At 37.6% G+C, this 20655-nt stretch overlaps 1 protein-coding gene across 1 annotated transcript; it reads right to left on the bottom strand.

The window, feature by feature from the left end:
* Window positions 1-12229: 12229 nt before the first annotated feature.
* Window positions 12230-19992, bottom strand: LOC131782651 (uncharacterized). The gene is made up of 7 exons (XM_059099394.2): window positions 19985-19992; window positions 18958-18978; window positions 15121-17294; window positions 14940-15009; window positions 14436-14690; window positions 14104-14181; window positions 12230-13730 (listed from the first exon to the last, which is right to left on the bottom strand). Exons 3-7 carry the CDS (start codon window positions 17197-17199, stop codon window positions 13537-13539), a joined length of 2676 nt encoding a protein of 891 aa, XP_058955377.2. The 5' UTR covers window positions 17200-17294; window positions 18958-18978; window positions 19985-19992; the 3' UTR covers window positions 12230-13536.
* Between the last annotated feature and the right edge of the window lie 663 nt (window positions 19993-20655).

Genomic DNA, 20655 nt, shown 5'->3' with positions numbered 1-20655 from the left:
TTGATGGTTTAAATTGTGCAGGGGGAGGGGGACATATTACGGTCATGAAAGACAGTTTATCACGAAGAACTAATCCTGCAAAATTTAATAGTTAAGCACTAAAACTGTAATCACCTCCCCTTCCTTTCAAAACAAAGTAGATCTATTCTTTACCTTGCTTGTTTACTATGCTCAGACCGCAGCTACCACGGGCGCAATCTCCATTGGCTCCTGCTATCATATGGCCAATATTTTTCTTTATACAGCTGCTAGATGTTTTGATTGTGGATTTTAAAGTTCGATCACTGAGCTTCAGGGAACTGATTTAAGGGCTGTCCTATTAATTCGGTACAACGAAACGTTTTGCCAGTTAAATGCATTAGCTAGCAAATTTATTTCGACAACTCAAAGTTTTCAGTGCTTCTCTCTGAGTTAAACATTTTAGATTAAATTCTTAAAATGTTTTGAAAAATATATCTTATTGCTTGAAAAGCGGCTACTGAACTGATCATTCAAATGACTTTCCAGTTGATCTGGATCAAATGTTTTGATTGATTATAATATTTCTTCTCCTTTTCAGATACAGATACTGACAAAAGCTCATACAAAATCACGGTCGGGTTGTCGGTGTCGGGATGCTTGGTTTTCATCGCCATCATCATGTGTGTGTGTTGGTTTTGCTGTAGGGGATGAGCCCAGGCCTCGAAAATCAATGCAGATCTATCCAAAGTTGCCTTTTTGACCTTTTACATAGCATACTTAGTGTTAAGCTGAAAACGCTACATACGAGATTAATTAAGTCAAATGTTTGTAGAGCTTCTTTAATTAAAATTGTGTAAGGACAAGCCTTTGCCTAACTACTTATTTAAAAGGAAAAGTGAAAAAATGGGCGAGCGAAACATGGTGTAAGCGATAGCCTATTACAAGCTATACAAAGACTCGAACCAGGATTCTAGCCATAAATCGATTTATGCTCGAACTAGTTAATAAGTTAGGGGAATATGCTTATTTTCCTACCCTTTGCCTTGTTCAAACTTCTAATGGATGGAGCCTTTAGTCAACACCCCATAGACGAAGATTTTCGCGTCTTTTATCAAGAGTTATAAAACCCATAGCTTTCTTTCTCTTCAAAATATATTTTTCGTGAACAAATCAAAAATTGATATTGCTACTTAAGAAAAGGGGATCACCGAGCTCGTTCACGAGCAAATGACAAATCAACTGAGCGCGAGTTCAGGCCCTAATAGCAGCCGCCATTTTGTTAAGGAGCGCGCAACCCGTGCGCAAAGCATTGTGCGCAGTAGGGATACGCAATCCACAAGACTTTGAATTAAACAAGTTTATTGGATCTCCAAAAACTCCATCGACGTTGATGCACAAATTTAAAGTATCAAAACTTAAAAAGAGAAAATCATAACCTTAATTTTCCATGTATATGTTGTTTGACCCCGGTGTACTCTGAATGAAATGTTATCAATGATAAAACCCGAGTGCAACGTCAATATCATGCAAAGCTGGTTAGAGTTCTCACTCGAATGATGGCTCAAGTCATCAAGAGGTTTTTTAAGTATCTTTGCATTGAAGTGACCTTTTAGGCTGTTTTTTTATCAATATAACCATGTGATAATTTTACTCCGCCCTAAGTTCCAAATCATATCCTCTCTGTGTCATTTTTAACCATGAAAAATTGCATACATCACGAATTAATCAACGTGATCCTCTTTTGGACTCAGTAAATACAACTTATGCTGACAAAGAAACGACGAGAGATGTGTTTTGCTTCAAAACTGATTGACCTGCACTGGTTTTTCTCTTGAATGGTGCTCACATACCTCTGAACTAAAAATGCGTCAGAGGAGACCATCCCAGTATTTATCCAACTTTGAAAGTGCGTTAGGAGTGTGCTGTAAATTCACAGTGTTCAGTAAGCCGACACAAGGCTAGTGAAGAGTTTTTTTGTGCTCGTCCTTCAATTTTTTCTCATTTATACTGTTACAAAATGATTTCGAGAGCAATTTTTATTCAACCAGCAGGAGTATATTTGGCAACGATTATAACCGAAAAAAACGTAGAAGTCAGAGGGCTCTCGAGAGCCTATCCCAAAGTGTCTTAGAAATAATTTGATTACCACTCTATGTTTCAACTTTTGAGCCAAATTTCAACTTTATGATCGACTGGGGAATAATTAGCATTCTCCTAGCCATTGGGAATGTTGAAATTTCCGCAATAATTGCATCATTGATGATATTTACTGAATAAACGATTAAGATTCTTACCTTAGTCTGTCTGCTATTCCTTGAATGCTAAATCTTTTTATCCCCTTTAAGGCCAAAGAAACGTCATGAAGAAATCACACTTCTTTGGAAGACAGGAGACACTCCATTTCTCGTTGTTTCTGTGGTTCATGGCCATGTTCTCTGAGCCATACTGTAGTGTTGTAAATGTGGGGGGAGGGGGGAGGGGAAGTGGAAGCTTGAGTATATAAAAAGCAGGTTAACATCTTTTTTACCTGTTCGGAAATTATTTCTTCAGCGCATTTCTAATCAAAATATTGATAAGACTACCGGCCAAAATTTCATACTTCGAAACATCAAAGAATCTATAGAGAATTTTTTAATTTCACATCAAATGTCGTTATCAAAGGAAATTCTATTTCGTAACCAATGATTAAAAGCGCTAAAGCCGCAATGTTTCCTTTTTGTTTTGAAGGCGAGCTTAGCTATTTTAAGTTACCTAGTCAGAGATCGTTATATTTCTTCGATCATTCGTTACATAGTTTGAGGGGAGAGAAACTCCAGTTCACGCAATCGAATTTCATGCAATGCAAGTTAGACCAAAACAAAGTATGATGTTTTCCACTGGACTTGGTTTGGTAGAGTTATTACAAACCATCATTGTCATGGTTCGACAGCAAGAACAACATACTTTTGCTCTCGATTTTTGCGAAACATCGGATCTCATCGGGTGGACAGTAACATGTAGTTTTAACAAGAGCTGAGCATCGCAGGACAAATTCATCTTAATAACCATGACAACATTTTTCAGACATTTAACGGAAGAAGTTGACAGTCATGTCAACGACTAGCCTCTGTTCCTGATGCAAACAACAAAATCATTGCTGACTGCACTGAGTAGTGCTTTATTTGAAATAAACCGCTGCCTATATGCGTACTTTATGATGTCACCCGAAGGTTCCTGAAGATAGAAACGTCGTTTTTTTGGTTTTCTTTCCCTTCTAGGAAAGTTTGAACGTCACTGTCTCTAAGCGATACGGGTTTTTCAGTGTTTTAACAGCCATAATCAGAAAAATTCCGACAAATGACCTTGGATTGAAAATGGTGTGTGTGTTGCGTCATCAGTTGTTCTGTGACGAAAACTGGTCTGTATTCCTAATACTCCCCAAGGGGTTGTGCAAGCTCTCCACTTAAACCAGAGACTAAGTACGCACGGAATTAAAAACTCAGTCTCGGCGGCAATCATTTGTCTCAAAAAATGTATGCAACGAAACCTTTCAAAGACGAAGCTCGAATTCTAATTGCTCAGTTGTTAACAACTCTGCGTGTTAGATTCATTAGGATGTAATAGAAGTCTTGTTGACATTTTGAAACGCACATGTTCGTCAGCTGGTTATCATTTGATTTGCTGGGCGCGTGAAAGTAATACCACTTCCTAGTTGTACGAGACAAACTCATCGCGTTACTGGAGGGTTCGTTTGGAGCAGTCGTTCTACTTACCCAGATCTCAATTTCATTTTGCTTTTTCTAGTAGAAAACATCAAGAAGGTCTATGATAAGTGATCCTTTTCTCGTCATCTGGATCAAATTTGGGATAGGTCTTACTATCAAGAGCAGGTCTGGCCGACCGACTGAGAAACCCTTTGTTTCATGTATGGACACGGAATAACATTGCCAGCCTCTTCCTAGAAAAGGTAAGAAATGTATGAAGTATGTTAAGAAATGTCTTTGCTAAGGGACTGATGAAATGTCTCCAACTAAAGCGTGGAATCTAGCTAAAAATCGATGTAATGAGTAAATATATTCGTTGACATGGGAAAACAGCTTTCGTTTGAAATATACATCGCTTGAATAAATAAATGTGGCGAGGTTCAAAATTCTGTTTGTGATGTTGCTGACTGTTATTCAGAAAACAAATATCGCATAGTAGTATTCCAGAGTTAATTCAATTGGGCAGTTAAAATCGTTAAGATCTATATCATTACCTGTAATGGGAAAGTTCCGTTTCTGTAATACTGTACATTATCATCTAATTGAAACTTATTTTCATATCTCGTTCTATCCTCGGTTGAGTTTTGTGCACTTTCAGATTTCAGAGATCGAATAAAGGTTGAATTCTGATTTCTTAGTCCATATTCCCACCTCCTCCTCAATCTGTTCATAACGCCGGACACAGAAAATTGACTGAGAACAGCGTTTGCATTCATAGACGCAACATGCCCTTTGACTAGTTTCCTTTTCGGTAAATTCCAAAACAGTTACTCTCAGAACATGGAACAAAACTCGAAATGTTTGATTTTGAACAAAAGTATTATTATACATCTTCTATATAAACCGTTGAAAACAAGTATTATTCAAAGCTTTTCGTGGCCATTTTGTTACCTGAGGCATATTTTGTCAAAGCTTCATTGTTATTTGATAACAATGATAATATCAAATTGACATATTGAGTTGAAGTCTAACGAATATTTAACTCTTGTTTAACCAAGAGGGATTTAATTATCCATCTAAACTGTATTTTAAGTATATATTTGCGTTTTTTTTTACCTTTCTTACTAATCCGCTGCAAAAGATTAAGCAAGTTCACGTTATGCAAAAGGGCGAACGACTTCATTAACAACAGAGAACACAACTAAGTAAACAGAAACCAGAGACTGCTTACACATAGAAGGTCATAGAATTTTTTCAATTTTTAATAACCCTTTCTTTGGTCAGTTCAAAGTGAGACCTAAAGTTTGCAATTTGAATATCATCATGTTCACTTCTCCGTTATCGATAGAAAAACGAAATCCGTTTTGTGAACACAATCCAACCGTATGTGACAGCGTTTATTCGTCATGTCTCGCCTATGGTTACAGTGACAACTTCTATTCCGTGATAGACATCCGTTGGTCAGTTCTGAGAAAGGAAGATTTCGTTTCTTAGAAGCTAAAACGGGGCTTGTATTTGCCTTATCAAAATATTCCATAAAATATTCGCGGACTTTACAGTTTGCATGCGGTGTTCTATCGAGATGTTGTGAACGAGGGTATGATAAGCAGTTGCAAAATCAAACCTAAGAGATTTTCACTTAGTGGAAACAAAAGAAACTCTAAAGTCTACAAGTGATTCATTCTCCACAGTGACGAAACAATTAAAATCGCACAAGATTACACGGTCTAAGATGCAAATCTGCTCTAAGCATTTATTGGATGCTGAGCTTTGATATCGAGGTTTTGAGTTGGTTTCTGCTTTTTTGTTGCTCTTTAATTGGTTTTCAGATGTTCAACTCTGAATATGGGATAGGCATCGAAGGGAAAATTTCCGGTTGCTTAGGCGAAGCTCAGGAAATGGCCAATTGTTAAATTATAATACTCCGCACGGTACTTCTTTAATTGAATAAAAATCTACATTTAATCTTTAATCTCCCTAATAGATTAGATTGGAGTGTAAGAGGTGAGCCGCAGAAAAGACAACTTTTTGCAATCCAATTCTATGGCACATTCAAGCGGAGGTTTGATTGGGGGAAGTTTCACCGCTGGATTTTTTGTACTCTGCTTGCTGATGTACATAATTTTCAGATTTTTAAGATCGGATACAAGAACTCATCCGGGTAATTACTCCGAGATCGTTATCCGCGTTGAAGCTGGAGTCTCTTCACAACAAAATGGAGCTAGTGCCGACGAACTTCCTCCTCCATATTCAGCATTTTCTGAGCCCTGCTCTATTGAGCCGGTTTGTTTTTCTGCTGGAAAGAAATGAGTTGTATTCACAAATTATTTATGTGATGAAGTTTTTTGGCATATTATCATATCAATGTCATTCCTTGTGGCTTTTCAGAATTTTGTAGAGCTCTGTAATGCGATCAGCTAAATAAATCTTCATTACGATCTGATTATGTTCATGTGTTGTCATTATTTAACAGCCACCATAACAGACATTTTTTTTTTCCCTATCTTTGGCCAAGTACGGTTTCGTTATCTGCTAAATACAAATCACGCGAAGTGCATCAAGGGATACATGTCTTCTGCTCTGGCGCTTTAAGTGACTGAAATCATCGTTCCAAATTCCAATTTGAAGTGAGATACCGTAATTGGTCTTTAAATCTTCTCTTGTTTTAGCTCACCACCCTTCCCCAGAGATATTTCCGGAAATGCTTGCAAATCGTTTTGGTCTGTTGCAAGCCAACACATCAACATTTTTTTCTTAATTGTATCAAATCTTAATCTGCTCTCCCTCAGATCAGATTGAAGCGTCATAGGTAAGCTGAGAAAACAAATGTTAGGAGTCCAATTTCCTTTATAAACTCGAGTGGAGGTGCGATCGGGGGAGGTTGCGTGCACTAGTGAATCACCAATATAGTGAGGCTGACAGTGCCTTCAACACAAGAAAGAAAGAACGCCTCACTGTGAAAACCGCGGCAAAAGGCTCAAGAATTGCCTATCACGTCTGGGCCAATAGTCACGCAATAGACTTTGATAATGCATCTATTATTGACAAAGGCGGTATCAGAACAAGAAAAATACTAGAAGCGTGGCATTCCAAGTTAACTCCCAATGCGGACAACAATTCCTGTCCTTTGCCCGGACAATAAAACATTCTTTTTAACAAATATTCTTAGTGATCAGCATTTTTAATTTTTACTTTGTACTTCGCACCTAGTATTTTTTACCTTTTTATCATTTTACCCGTTGAAGGCTGTAGCGCAAACAGCCGAAAGCTCGTATTTTTAAAAGTTTTAGCCAGAGATCATTTTTTAAATTTCATAAGATGTTTTATCCTGGCTGCGGCCCCTCTATCTTTTCATGCATGATTATTGGCTGTTCAGGGGAGCGGGGGGAGGGGGGAGGAGGTGGGGTTTAAGCAAAATTTTCAATACGCTGCCTTGGCGTCTGGATAATATTTTTTAATTAAAAAAACGGGTAATTGATCATGATTTCTTGTTTGATATATTTTACGCTTCTCTGGATGATAATTCTGGTGACTGTTACTCAAGCCCACTTGCAGCCAATGCCAACTTTTTCCTGCTCCAAGTGAAACAGTTCCTATGGGAGAATTTCACCTTCATCGAATGCGCATTACAGCAAGGACAATCGAATCACGGAAATTGTTACTGGCACCAGGAAAAGAAGCGGCTTTTGCTTTTTTTGGTCTGCCGAGACCCAGGGAAAGTAGGAAAGTACGAAGGTGAATAAAATCAATCACAGGAGTGTAGCAGTATCGAGGCGGCCTCGATTCAAAGCATTCTTTGAAAAGATATCTTTAATAACGTTTAGCGCCGGAGCACGTAGAGTTTGACGTAAATTGTATCGAATGTGTTCATTACGATCTAGCTGTTTGACGAGAGTTGAATTTGGGCCGTCCCGAAGCAGTTTGTTTTATGGTTTTAAAATTTATCCTCCCTCCCTACCCGGTTTCGTAAGCATGTATAGGAAATTTGTGAACAGATTATATCACTATTCTTCCGTTCTTCTGTGTACCTTTGCTAGAATAAGTAAATATATCTAAGAAAGGGAGTTGATTATTATTTTTTACTTCCGCGTTTCGACTCCGAAGGGATGTCACGCAAACATAAACAAAAGCAGACCAAAGTAACGTAATTTACTTGCAGTAACGTAAGAAAATGCTCTTCATTCAGAGAATGATAATTTTTTGATAAACGTTGTAATTGTATTGAAAAGGGATTTCAGCCACGTTCTTTATCTGCACTATTCTTTTTTAGCTTATGATTCAATAAAAACAATTATGAGTATGATAATTATAGAACTGATAATTACAATAATACTAATCATGATAACCATTGTAATTTACTGAAATGTGATTGGCGTGTTAGCTGCTTTATTTTCACAAATCATTCTGTACAGTTGCAATAAGACAGATAAATTTAGGCCAAACATCTCCCGTTGAGACAATGTCGAGAGAAAAAAATTCCCCCATTTTGGAAACTACCCATTTTTTTTTTTCAGGATAAGTGGTTGTTGTTATGGTTATTGGGATCAACTCTGTAATTGTTTGGTGAAGTTTTGATGCGCACTTGCTCAGATACTGACAGTGATCCGACAAATGTATTTGGTTTTTTCAGAAGTTGTAACGGTTATGATTAGTTGGCAATAGAACTTCGTGTCTTCTTATTCTGTCTGTAATCATACTCGTGATTGACAAATCGGACTTCCGCTTCACGGTTGTCAGATTTTGTTCTCACTCGTATGGTTAAAGACCGAATTGCACTTCACTCAGTCCTATTACCATTACTTATCATCAAGAGAAAATAATAGGACCATTATTTTCTCTTGTAATAATGAAATAATTGTGTCTTTCTCTGTCTCCTACTTGTCCTTCCCCATTAGATAGGTATGAAGTAGAAGAACAGAGTCACCAATTTCCAGAACCACGACCAATGACCAATTCAAGCGGGCTTGTAGTCGGGGGATCCTATTGCGGAGCTGGAGTCATTTATTGTATTTTTCTTTACTCCATCTACTGGCAGTTGAAGCATGACTGGAAGGACAACAGAAACAGGGTAGATATTATGATTATTCACGCAAGCCAGGCGCCTGGCGAGGTCCGCACAGCATGGGTCTAAGAGCACTCAGCCTACTCCACTTGATACCATATTTACCTCAATTAATCCTGCTTAGCTTGGCTAGAAACATTAACTTAAAATCAACGTATTCATTTATTTTGCATTTAGAAGCTACTCAACTACTGCCAAATAAAAAAAAATATTTTGGTGCTCTCTTGTTGCTTGGATTTGTATTCACGAAACACTGGACAAAGTTATGTTTGAAAGACATTCATATAAAGGGTTACTTTTTAAATGTACTTTTTGATCGAAGGTTTGCTTTTGAAGAACTAGTTTGAGGGGCTCCTGAGCTAATTTTATCACATTGTCTCTAACAATGAATGCAAAGATCATCAAAACAGAGTGAATTAAGCCTTATTATCATATAAACTAAGGTGTTATACAAGGATTTCCAGCCCTGAGAAAAGCTGTAACATCACACGTGAAAAAAAATACGATACTTTTTCACGTGTTTTTGATATAGCCAATCAGCTGCTGACACGTCACTCACCTTTCACGTCACTCCATCTCAATCCAAGGTCGTTTTTCGGAACCTTTTCGGGTTATGGCTGCTAAACACAAAAAATCCGCATCGCTAACGTAGTGCTAACGTATCGCTAATTGACGTTCAAACATAACTTATAGTGGGAAAAAACAAAAATATGAAAACAAAAACCGAAAGTTACGTATTCCGTGGCTTTGGTAATGGTATTTCTAGCGGCTAAGAACGAAAGTCGACAACTAAAAGATTTGCCACAAGTTGATTTTGGCAGTGTACCTGAGAGATTTCTTATGTCGCTAAGGACCAATGCAATAACTGACAACTTTGTCTGTTGAAAATTAAGCCCATTGCTTGGTTTTATAGGGATTCAAGGCATGTTTTGAGTGCGCACGTATTTGCGAATTTCATTTGGAGATTGTCGATCCTTTTATTTTCATTCTTTAATAAAGATCGATCTCGGTGTTTAAGACACTTCAAGCAATCTTTAGGCGAGAAGAAATCGATAAAAAACTTCATGTCGTTTGACTCAAGCTATGGTTCTTTGACCAATAGCACTCTGGCAATTACATAAGAAACCACCGACTAGACGCCTGCCTTTTTAAAAGAGCGATATCACTGAGCATTTTGTTTTCCGACCTGAATATGAAAGTTTTCACTTGTACAAAAAGAAAACAAAGTAAAGTGAAAACACGCCTTGATTCTAAAACATGAAAGCTATTTTTCCGATGTATACTCAGTCAGAAATCCTTGCAGCATGTTTCTCAGGTTAAGATAAAGATAGAGCTATTGATATTTGCTCTCATGCGAGAGCGCAAAATTTCTCGTCTGTAGAAGCCGAAGTTGTAGCACACTGGAACTTGTAATAATGTCAACCAACACGCAGCGTGTAACTTTAAAATCTCCTAAAATGAGCAGTGACGATGATAAACAATCAAATTATAGACTAATGAATGTTTTGTGCCGTACAAAAGCCATATTTGCTGATTTTAGCAAATCTCCAAAGTAATAAACGACATAAGAAAGAAACGCAACGCCACGAAAGTTTTTCATAGGTTTTGGCTTTCTTAATCAATCATCTTGTATGAAGAGCTAAAAAATGTAGGTTTATTTGGTCAAGTGACCAACTAGAGCCATAATTGCGTGACAGGTGTAGTTGAGAGAAACTTGTCACCGTCACAGCTTTTAAAAGGCGTCCAAGACAAAAATACAGTAGCGCCCAAAGATTTTTTGATGATTTTCCGAGATGAAATGATGGATTATCGAGGGGAATTAAGATTAGTGTTGTAGCTTTCTGGCAAGGGGGAATATTGGACCTCAAAGTTGTCAAATATAATATGTGTGCAAACCCTCAGAGTAATTGGTTACATACCATTGCAGTGAGAGCTTCATACATTTTATTTTGAGGCAATTTCCTCAGTGAAAACCAAGAAAAACCGGGGGGTTGTCTATCTTCCCTTTAAAAAACCAAAACAGAAACCACTGTCTTTTTGAGTTTTGGGGTAGACCCTTTAAACTGGCAAAGCTTCATTGAAATCGGTGAGATGGCATGTAGCACGACTGTCCGGTGCTCTCGTGGACACACAATTAAAACATTTCTTTCGTTTAAGTATATACAAAGTAGAGAGACCAAACTAAGTCGTTGGAATACGGATGAGCTTTTTATGTTTACTGATCAGAAGTGTGAATTACACGATATTCTCACTAAAGCCCAATATACATGGAAGATCCCGCTGCACTCTCTCTGTAATTATATCATGTACATATAAAATATACTATTTCAGGATTGAACTTTACTTCCTCTCACAACATTGTACGTAAATCGCACCGAGAATTTCAAAGTTATTGAGACATTCCTGACAGTTCATTTTGGAAAAAAATACAAATAACGAAAAGATGACGAAAATTGAAAATTGAGTGCTCTTCAAAAAAAAAAAAAAAAACCAGCAATTAAAATATATGGAGCAGCCACCTGACCCATTTTATTGGAGTAAGATCATAGTGCCCTTAAAAACTGAAAGCCTTCTCGGTGATACCTGTGACATTAATAAAGTCACATGCCTAAATTGCAGTTTGGTATTTTATTTCCACGAGAACTATCACGCAAGCTTCGACTTCGAGAATGTGACCCACATTACTTTACAAAATTTATGTGTTCGTAAAATATCCGGATCAGAGCTTTTGAACTACGTCAGCGCTATCCTTAATACGAGTTGAAGTTTATTGGCAGGGAGTGAAGAATAATAAAAACGCATGCCAGTGGTAATTTTTCTCTTTTTTGTGGTTGTTCATTTAGGTCACTTCAATTTGGTCGTGCAACTCTCCGTCGAATTGCAGTTCGCAGTTATTGCTATAAAGTTACAAAAACCAACCAGCATGTCATGCTTGGGCAGTCTGTTTCATTTTCTGCTTATTTAATCGTTCGTTTAATCGTTGAATTTACAGAGCAAGGATATTAGATCAAGGATAGTTTCAGCTTGAGGACCGGTAGGTGTCCAGACATTGAGAATAAATAGATTCAATAAATTAAAGTGAAAAAAATAACTATCTTCATCAAGTTCAAGAAGGTTCAATTTAGGAAAAAGGGAAAGACAAAGTTAGCACTGGTAACAATTTACATCAAAGGGAATTAAAGAAAACAATCAACTTGAATTTGGTTTATGTTCAGCAATGACTAAACGCAGCGATAAAAGGTCAAGAAGGTCCTTAACTGACCTTGACACTGGAGGGGAGCTGTGGAAGGGGGACTGGGGGTGATGGTGAATAGCTTCATTTGCCCTGTTCAGCTCATTGTGTTCTGTCTTTTTAATCAGAGACTCGTTTCTCTCATAATGTCTTTCCTTATTCAGGAGTATGAATGGTTAACCTCGGCTAAAAGGGAAATCTGAAGAAATGGAATAGGAAAAATGTACAACTTGATCTTTCATTTTCTTCCAGCAAACTTAGATTTAATAATTTTCTCATTCAATCACATGATAAGCTAAAACACACACGGTTTTATTTTGGCTTTACATTGGCATACAAGGTATACATATAGGTCAAGCGTAAGATAAGATGTGCTGCTACAGTAGTTAAACTCAAAACTAATTTATGCATAACCGATGATCGAATCATTACTTTTTTCATCGCTGCACTTCACTCTCAAAACCTCTTTCCCTACCCAACGGTATAAATGGGTAACTGTAATCTGAAAGGATAATCTGATGTTGAACTGAATGTACATGTGCTATTAACTACGAAATCATTGTTTTCTAACAGTGAATTAGTCAAGAAAATATGAAAACTGGATATCAATACAGAGACGTTACATGTGCAAGGAAACCGGGTTACTTCATTCGAGCTCCGCGCTTCAAGAAAGTTCGTCGATGCTTAATAAGAAGGAAAAACTTGCTGCTTACGATTAGATTTCAAACGAGTCTTGTACGTTATTTATTTGAACTCTTTAGCGGGAGATTCCATCCCTTCCTTGCACCGTAAATCCCTGCTATTATGTTGTAGCAATATCCTGATAAAATGAACATTTTGTTCTTGTTCCTTAACAATTAATTGCACGAAACACTCAGAAAGAAAGAAGTGAATTGATTAGCACCAAAACTATAGCCAATGAGACATAAAAGTAATGCAAAACTGTATTATTTCGGTATGTCCTCACCATGTTAAAATTTGTTGTTCGCTAGAAATGACAAATTAGATTTACTGGTGCATTTTGTACAAAACCCCTTGTATATTGAGTAAATAAAGAATTCCTACCCTCTAACTGCAGTAAAATACCTTGGATTACCACTTTTTTCCCCCCCACACCACTCTAACCAACCCCTCTACGAAAATACTAAATGAAGGCACGAAAAACCCACAAACAAATAAAAAACAAACTGGAGCTCTGCTTTTAGGCTTGATTAGATCTCTGTACTATTTTTTGCAATGTAACAAACGTCTTATATGGAGATTAATAGAAATAATTATTCAAATATTAAAAAAACTAGTATAACATCCAAATGGAAAACTAAAGAAAGCCTGTCATCTGACCGCTAGATGAATGAAGGCTTAATTTCAAATGTGATCTATGATTTCTTTTCTTTTTACTTTATAAAAAGGCAATTGCAAATGACTATAAAACTGCTAAAATGGTGTTTAAAACAGGTTGAGGCTCTAACACCTCGATTAAAATTTCAGTAATTACATTGTTCCATGTATGTTTTGCTAATACGTCGTCGGTCACAACCTTGTTTTTCGCTTCTACTTCTTGCTGTGTGGCTCATCTTTGTCCGCTGTTCATATTCTAATTACATTAGATCAGCAATAGCTGGTAACTCGCAGTCGACCAATGTGTCATAGATTTCTCCAATACTCAGGTGGCGATGGTTTCCCACAGCGCCAAGGACAACGTCCGAGGGATTCACAACTCTCTTGTCTAAAAAGCGAATCTCAATTTGGGAGAAACCCAGCTTTTCTGCCAACAGTTTCCACTCGTCTCCACCTGCGTAGAAAAACATATTATGCTCTCTCATAAATTTTGTTTCAATTGAAACACAGGTTTTGACCTTAAATCAAACTCTATTGTAGACCGCATGGTTAAATAGCATAAATTGCATTGCTAACATTTTCTTGGCGCCTGATATCCTCCAAATTTCGTCTAAATTATTTTCATCTCATCCTTTTGGTAAGGGTTTTGACGAAAGCTGTCGAAATTTAGCTCGCTATGAATTAATCCAGCTGGAATATGATCTGAAAACGCATCTGCTTTTTCGAGGGTCCTTTTCAGAGTCGAGAGACGACAACCTATGAGTTGAATCAAAGGTTAAAATTAGTTTATGAATAAATGGGTGTGCGGACGCCAACTTATTCCTTACCCGAGAGGCTGAACGTCAAATCCTTGTATTGCTTATGTGGCATGCAACCAACTGACATATCCTCATTCAACAACGGTCCTGTAGAGACAAAAGAACAGGAAAGGGAGATAAATATAGCAGTATTTATTTTAGAAAACTTTAAACCAAAATGAAAAAATATATTAAAGCAGATCAAAAGGGCATCATCAACAAATACAGCTACACACTAAAATCAAGAACACCTCGATATTATTTTAATGTTGCATTGAGAGGATGCTTGTGTGAGTACTTCTTTATATCTTAAACCTATTCCCCCTCCTGCATGCGGAAAAAAATAATCTTTTTGAACTCACCAGTAGTACCAGCAGGTGTAATCTCTCGTAAGTGTCTCACCAAATCATCCCGTTTCTCAGATTTAGCTCTCAAGGCGAGGCCACGAATCATACTTTTCGTCTCTGGCTCTGGACTGATTAAAGATGCTGGTTCCAACTGCAGAGCTTCTTGAAACTGAATCACAATGTCCTTAACATCACTTCCTGAGTTGAGTGGAATGGACTGGATGGAGGTTTTGATATTATCGGGCAGCGCAAGATCCTTCCGTTTCTTTCCTTGAAAAGGATTTAGAACGAATTGAAATAACGAAAAACGAAATTAAATGAAATAAGAGAAAGTTAAGTAGACGGAATGTATTTTGCTGACACCCAAATATTTTGAGTTGGTTAAAAGTCTGTTCCAGGAGAAACAATGGTATTAATAAAATTGCTCCTAAAATTATACGAGAAGGGATCTTGTTGGCTCTTTCTTTAGGTACGACATTGTTATTATGATATAATGACATAAAAGATAGCTACCTTTACCTTCTATAGAAAATATGCCTTTTGCACCGAGGTAACCTCCATGACTTGTTGTGTGAAGAGCTTGCACCTGCTAAGAAAACAAATTAAATCCACTTTTAAACCAGTTTATAAAAATATCATTGAACCTAAAAAGTATTAGCGTCTCATCAAACTAAGGAAGAGGATGGGACTGACAACATACCTGATTCGTGGATATTCCAGCATCCTCCCCTTCTTCTCCGCCTGAGAACCAACATTCAAACTGCTTGACCCGAATCCTGCGATCCCCAAGAAGGCTGCGTCCTTGTCTGTTACAATGTTGACGCTGTCTCAAATCAGATTCTGACAAGAAGTGTAGACACTCACATCCACGCACGTCATGATCGCGGCATTTTACCGACCTTGGTCGAGAACAGACAGGGCAGCAGACACACATATCATACTTCACGTTGTTGAGCCAGTGAAACTCTTTCCGCATGCATTCGAGTATAAACCTCAATTTCCAGTGAACAGCACGGGAGATATCGGCTCTTTTCTTGTCATTGCCTCCGCTGTAAACGGCGACTTCAATGGCTGTGGAATGGCACCAAAAAATAACGGAGATACCTTGGTCTGGAAGAATGTGAAACATGGAAAAATTATGAAACAACTCTGGGTTCACTTTGCTCTTCCATTCTTCACCACACCACTGGAGGAAATGAAGGATAAGTCGGGAGAATAGACCAGGAGGCACTCGACCTGATGCAAATGTTACAAAAAGAGATGGAAAGTTTACAGAGTCGAGAAGCTGTAGGACGTCATCTGTTGGGGGTGACATCAACATGGACGGTACAAGGTACTGCTTGCTGTCTTTAGATGACGGCCAGGGGGAAATCAAGCTTAATCTCTCCATGATGGCAATGAGGCTCTTGTGACTTTCTTGGTTGTCGAGCAAGTCTCTCCAAGCATGGTCAATGAGCTTTTCATCCAAGATTCCGGTTTCTTCAAGTTGTATCCACAGGTCTTTGACAGGATGCTCCGTGTGTTTAAAACGTCTTACAGTGATTACGCTTTTGAGGACATCAACAAGCCACTGAGGATCTAATATCACCATCCTTTCCAACTCTGGAGAACCACTAAAATGAATCACAATTCTCTGATCATGCAAAAAGTTCAACAAAGTGGAAAACTCATCATCTTCTTGGATCGCACAGTCTTCAAATGCAATCCACTTGGCTTCTTCACGTGTTATCCACTTGTCATGCTTTTTGCGAAGCTTGTTTTCATACCTCAACCACTTCACCGGAATTTCTTCTTTCGTCAGTTGCAGCTCCTTCGCAACAGCAAGCACCTCTTCTCTCAGCCGTTTAACCTCAGTACATTCTTCTTCACTGCCAGACTTTGTATTATCCACGACGAAAACATCTTTATACAGATGTTCCTTGTAGGTCTTGTGCTGCAGAAAGCCGTACGTTTTTAAAGCAAGGTCTCTTGCGTTAGATCCATCAAACGGCACGTCAGCATGGGTACATACCAGGAATACTGGGGGAAGCCTCCGTGGCACAACATTCGGAGCAGTCTCTTGAGAGCTTCGAACATCTGCACTTACCAAGGAATAAATTGATGACATCCAAAAGTCCAGATAATCAAGGTTTGTTTTACTGCAGTCACTGTCCACTTTGTCCTCGAAAAGTCCTGTTTTGACAGGCGGGATGGCATTCTTGTCTGGATCACGACTCAAGTCAGACACCAAAATGTAGATAGCTTTCTCCGTGAGGAAGATTGGATGGGTTTCGTAGTACACTGACTGTCCGCCAAAATCCCATAGAACTGAGTAGATGTAGTCTTCATGGTTTGCATTTTCCTCCTCTTGAAGCATTTTTTCAACCAGCCTGGCTACTTCCTCGGGCAATTTTCCGTGTAAAGATTCGATATTTCTTGAGGGCTTAGTTGAGCCATAACGAGAAATGTTTGTGCTTGATCCATCCGGAGACTCTAGCTCAGACTCTGAATCTGACTCTGAGTCAGAATCTGACTTTTGCCGAAACCCCGTTAAATTTTCCATTTCTTTCCTTAAAAATTCACTGATCACTTTCGCTGCTGCAAGGTGTTCAAATTGATCTTCTGGCTCAAATTCTACTTCTTCCTTCACCTTTCCGCTTTTCCAAATCTCTTTTGATACTTTAAAGTATAAAGAGTCAGTGTCTATCCCGACTGTGCTTTCCTCTTTTTCATTGAATTTTTCTCCTTTTAAGGACTTTTTGAGACTAGTTTTTCCTGTCCGCTCCTGTCCGATCAACATTACTGGTATTCTCTTGATGCAGGCCTTTCCCCCCGTTAAGGCTTTGTCATATGCCTTAACAGCTTCAGGACCTCGAGCATAAATTTCCGAAGGGACTGAAGATGTAATTTTAAAATCATGTGTTAGCGGGTATAATAACCTGTGGTTGTTTCATGCAAGTTGAAGAGGGGTAGGTTGTCTTTAAAATATAATGCTACCCTTTTTCTGTTGTTGTTAGCTCTCAGTCTTCAGAGAGTCATGTAATGAGACATTTCATCATTTGGAAATATTAAAATATGGTTATTAGTGCAACATAGTGATACATATGAGTTAATTAATGACCAAGCGTTCACTTCATATTGACTACGGGCGGTGTCAGTATATAATTACTTTTAAGTCAGATTCTGCTAAAGTTAGGATACGACCTGATTTTGCTAAAAATACTTTTCAAATAATGATAATATTCAAATTCCCCCGGTAGAGAGTACGGCACACGGTATCTGGATGATATGTACACGATTCGGGGTATACGTTTGTAGTTACGTCAAGTAGTCTTTTATAAAAGCTAACCATTTTTTTTCAAAGATGTTAGCCAGAAGCGATATTTCTTTTAGGGATATTTCTCATAAGAGACCCTTCTTTTAGAGCCATGTAATCTTCATTTGTTTGAAACTTTTGTTGATAAAAAAAAAAAAAAAAAAGAATTACATCCAGATATGATCGCTAAAATGAAGAAAATCAGATTTTTGAGCTTTGTTCGTTAATTGCTTCTATGAAAAATAGAGGCTGGCCCGCGGGGATTTCTACATATTTAGCGACTGGAATATTATAATTAACCAGCTACGCGCTTAATATGTTCAATTTACAGAATCGGTGAATTTTTGGGGAGTGTAGAAAAAAAAAATTTTCTTTGCATTACCTTACAGCAAAAACGACGAAAACTGTATCAATAGAAATAATAGATTAATGTAAATACATCCACACTCAGGACTAATTGAATAGAGCAGAGTGAAGGACCTCGCGCATAGATCTCCAAAGGGACTGAAGATGTGATTCTAAGATCATGCGTTACGGTTGAAAGAAAAATTTTTTACGTTTAACTTCCTATACGACCAACGGTTAAAATCTGTCAATTTTTAGGCCTAACGACAAAATTTTTGCCGTCCTACGGCTAACGGTTAACCTCAGCTGCCATCATATAATTAAAAATTAGTTTACTTCTAAGTCAGATTCCGCTAAAGTTAAGAAACGACCTGACTACGTGAACAATATTATTTAATCCGTCTCAGAATTATTTCCCGTGACCATTGTCGGATAACATTTGACCGTAAATAGCTGGTTGGATCACACGGATATCAGCCGTTAAAAAGTAATTAGTTAAGTTCTGTCTGTGGTGGGTATTGCAGAGATGCACACCCTCCAGCCGGGGAACAACTCAGCTTTTTTCCTAAGCATTGAGCTGCGTTATTCTTAATTTGATGCTTACATTAGTTTAAGTCAATAGAACCTGCTATGATAAAATAAAGAAAATGAAACTAAATTTATTGTTGAATATTTGCTGTTATCAAAGATACATACATATCCAATGTGTTGTGTCACGCGGTGCGTTACCAGTGCTAATCTGGCATGCTGAGAATATTTTTGGGTGTGTGGTGTCATGTGCTAATGGTGTATACACCTTGTTTGTAAACCCCACTAAAGAATGAGACTAATAATTAATGAAACACTGTCAAAATAAAAGTTACTAAGATTCATTAGTATAGGTAACAAATAAATTACCTTTTTCCTTCTCCGTCAACTCTAAAATAAAAACAAAATGATAAATTATGATAGGATTTGCAAAGTCATTTCAATCCCTTGATGAAATTATATAGAGAACCTACAGATCTGGTGGCTGAGGAGTGCATCGTTTTTTCAAAGCATTGACCCCCGCGAAGTGTTGTTATAATGAAACACTACTTTACCAAGAAAACAAAAGTATTCTCCTAGCTCCAAGTGTGTACTCTACACATAAATAAAGTTAACAGAAACAAATACAGGCCTATTTATCGCAGAAATGTCTGATTAAGCAGCTGCTTATCTTCGCTGCAAAAAACTAAAAACTAAAACAGTTTACGGTAAATGGAAATCACACAGCGAAACAGTGATTTATGTATATGTTGTGGTTCAATTTTATCCTTGGTTCAAATTTTATTTCCCTTTGTTTAAAACTCACCATCATACATTACATTACCCAAAAACAAAAGAATATAAAATTTGAACCAAGGATAAAATTGAACCACAACATATTAAGTGGACGATTAGATTGAAGCCTTCAGTAACTGTATTTCTTATTCCAAGCTTTCGCCGATCTACGGTATCGTCAGGAAATGTAAGAAAAATAAAAAAATTCTTTACATTCCTGAACGATGCCGAAGATCTGTGGACGATTAGATTGAAGCCTTCAGTGACTGTGTTTCTCATTCCAAGCTTTCGCTGATCGACGGTATCGTCAGGAAATGTAAGAAAAATAAAAAAATTCTTTCCATTCCTGAACGATGCCGAAGATCTGCAAAAGCGTGGAATTAAAAAGAGAGATACGAAAGCTCAAGGCCAATTATATATTTACACTGAGATGCTTAAATCAGTTTAACACAATAGAATGTGCTCCACGAAAATGAGTTTAAAAAATATGGAGTTCATAACTGAATACATTTACTTTCATCAAACTTACATAAATATCCAATGTGTAGTGCAAAGAGTGAATATCGAGACTGTTAAAACAAAATTTACCAAGATTCATTATCATAGTTAACTAATAAATTACCTTGTACCTCTTTGATGAACTCTGGAATGAAAACAAAATGACGAATTATGATAAGGTTTGCAAAGTCATCTCAATCCCTTACTGATATGACATAAAGAATCCACACATCTGGTAGCTGTAGAATGCATCATCTATTTATAGGCATTAGCCCCACCCCTGAGATGTTGTCATAACAGAACACTAATTTACCTTTAAAAATATTCTCCAAAAGCTAAGTGCGTATTATTTACGTGAATAAAAGTTAACAGTGTATCGCCAGAGGATTTTGGGTTCTTCAAACTCCCACGGAAGAATGCACGGCACTCGATATCTGGATGATATGCACACGATTTGGGTTATATGTTTGTGGTTACGTCGAGTAGTCCTCAGAAAAGTTGGTCAATTCCTTCTTAAAAGATAACTGCCAGAAATAATATTTGTCTCGGTGATATTGCTCATAAGAGACCCTTCTTTTAAAGCCATGTACTTTCCATGTGTTTTAAACTTTTCTGTTGAGAACATACCATGTAAACATCGCCAAAATATGCAAAGTCAGATTTTTGAGCTTTGTTTGTAAACTGGCTCTTTGAAAAATGGAGGCCGCCCAGCAGGAATTTTTACATATTTAGCAACTAGAATGTTATAACCAGCTAGGCGCTTATTTAATTTCAGTTACAGAATCAATGAGAATC

This window comes from Pocillopora verrucosa, chromosome 10, assembly GCF_036669915.1.
Source record: "Pocillopora verrucosa isolate sample1 chromosome 10, ASM3666991v2, whole genome shotgun sequence".
Classification (NCBI taxonomy): Eukaryota; Metazoa; Cnidaria; class Anthozoa; order Scleractinia; family Pocilloporidae; genus Pocillopora; species Pocillopora verrucosa.
The sequence above is the reverse complement of the archived record's forward strand: the minus strand, read 5'-3'. Positions and strand labels throughout refer to the sequence as shown.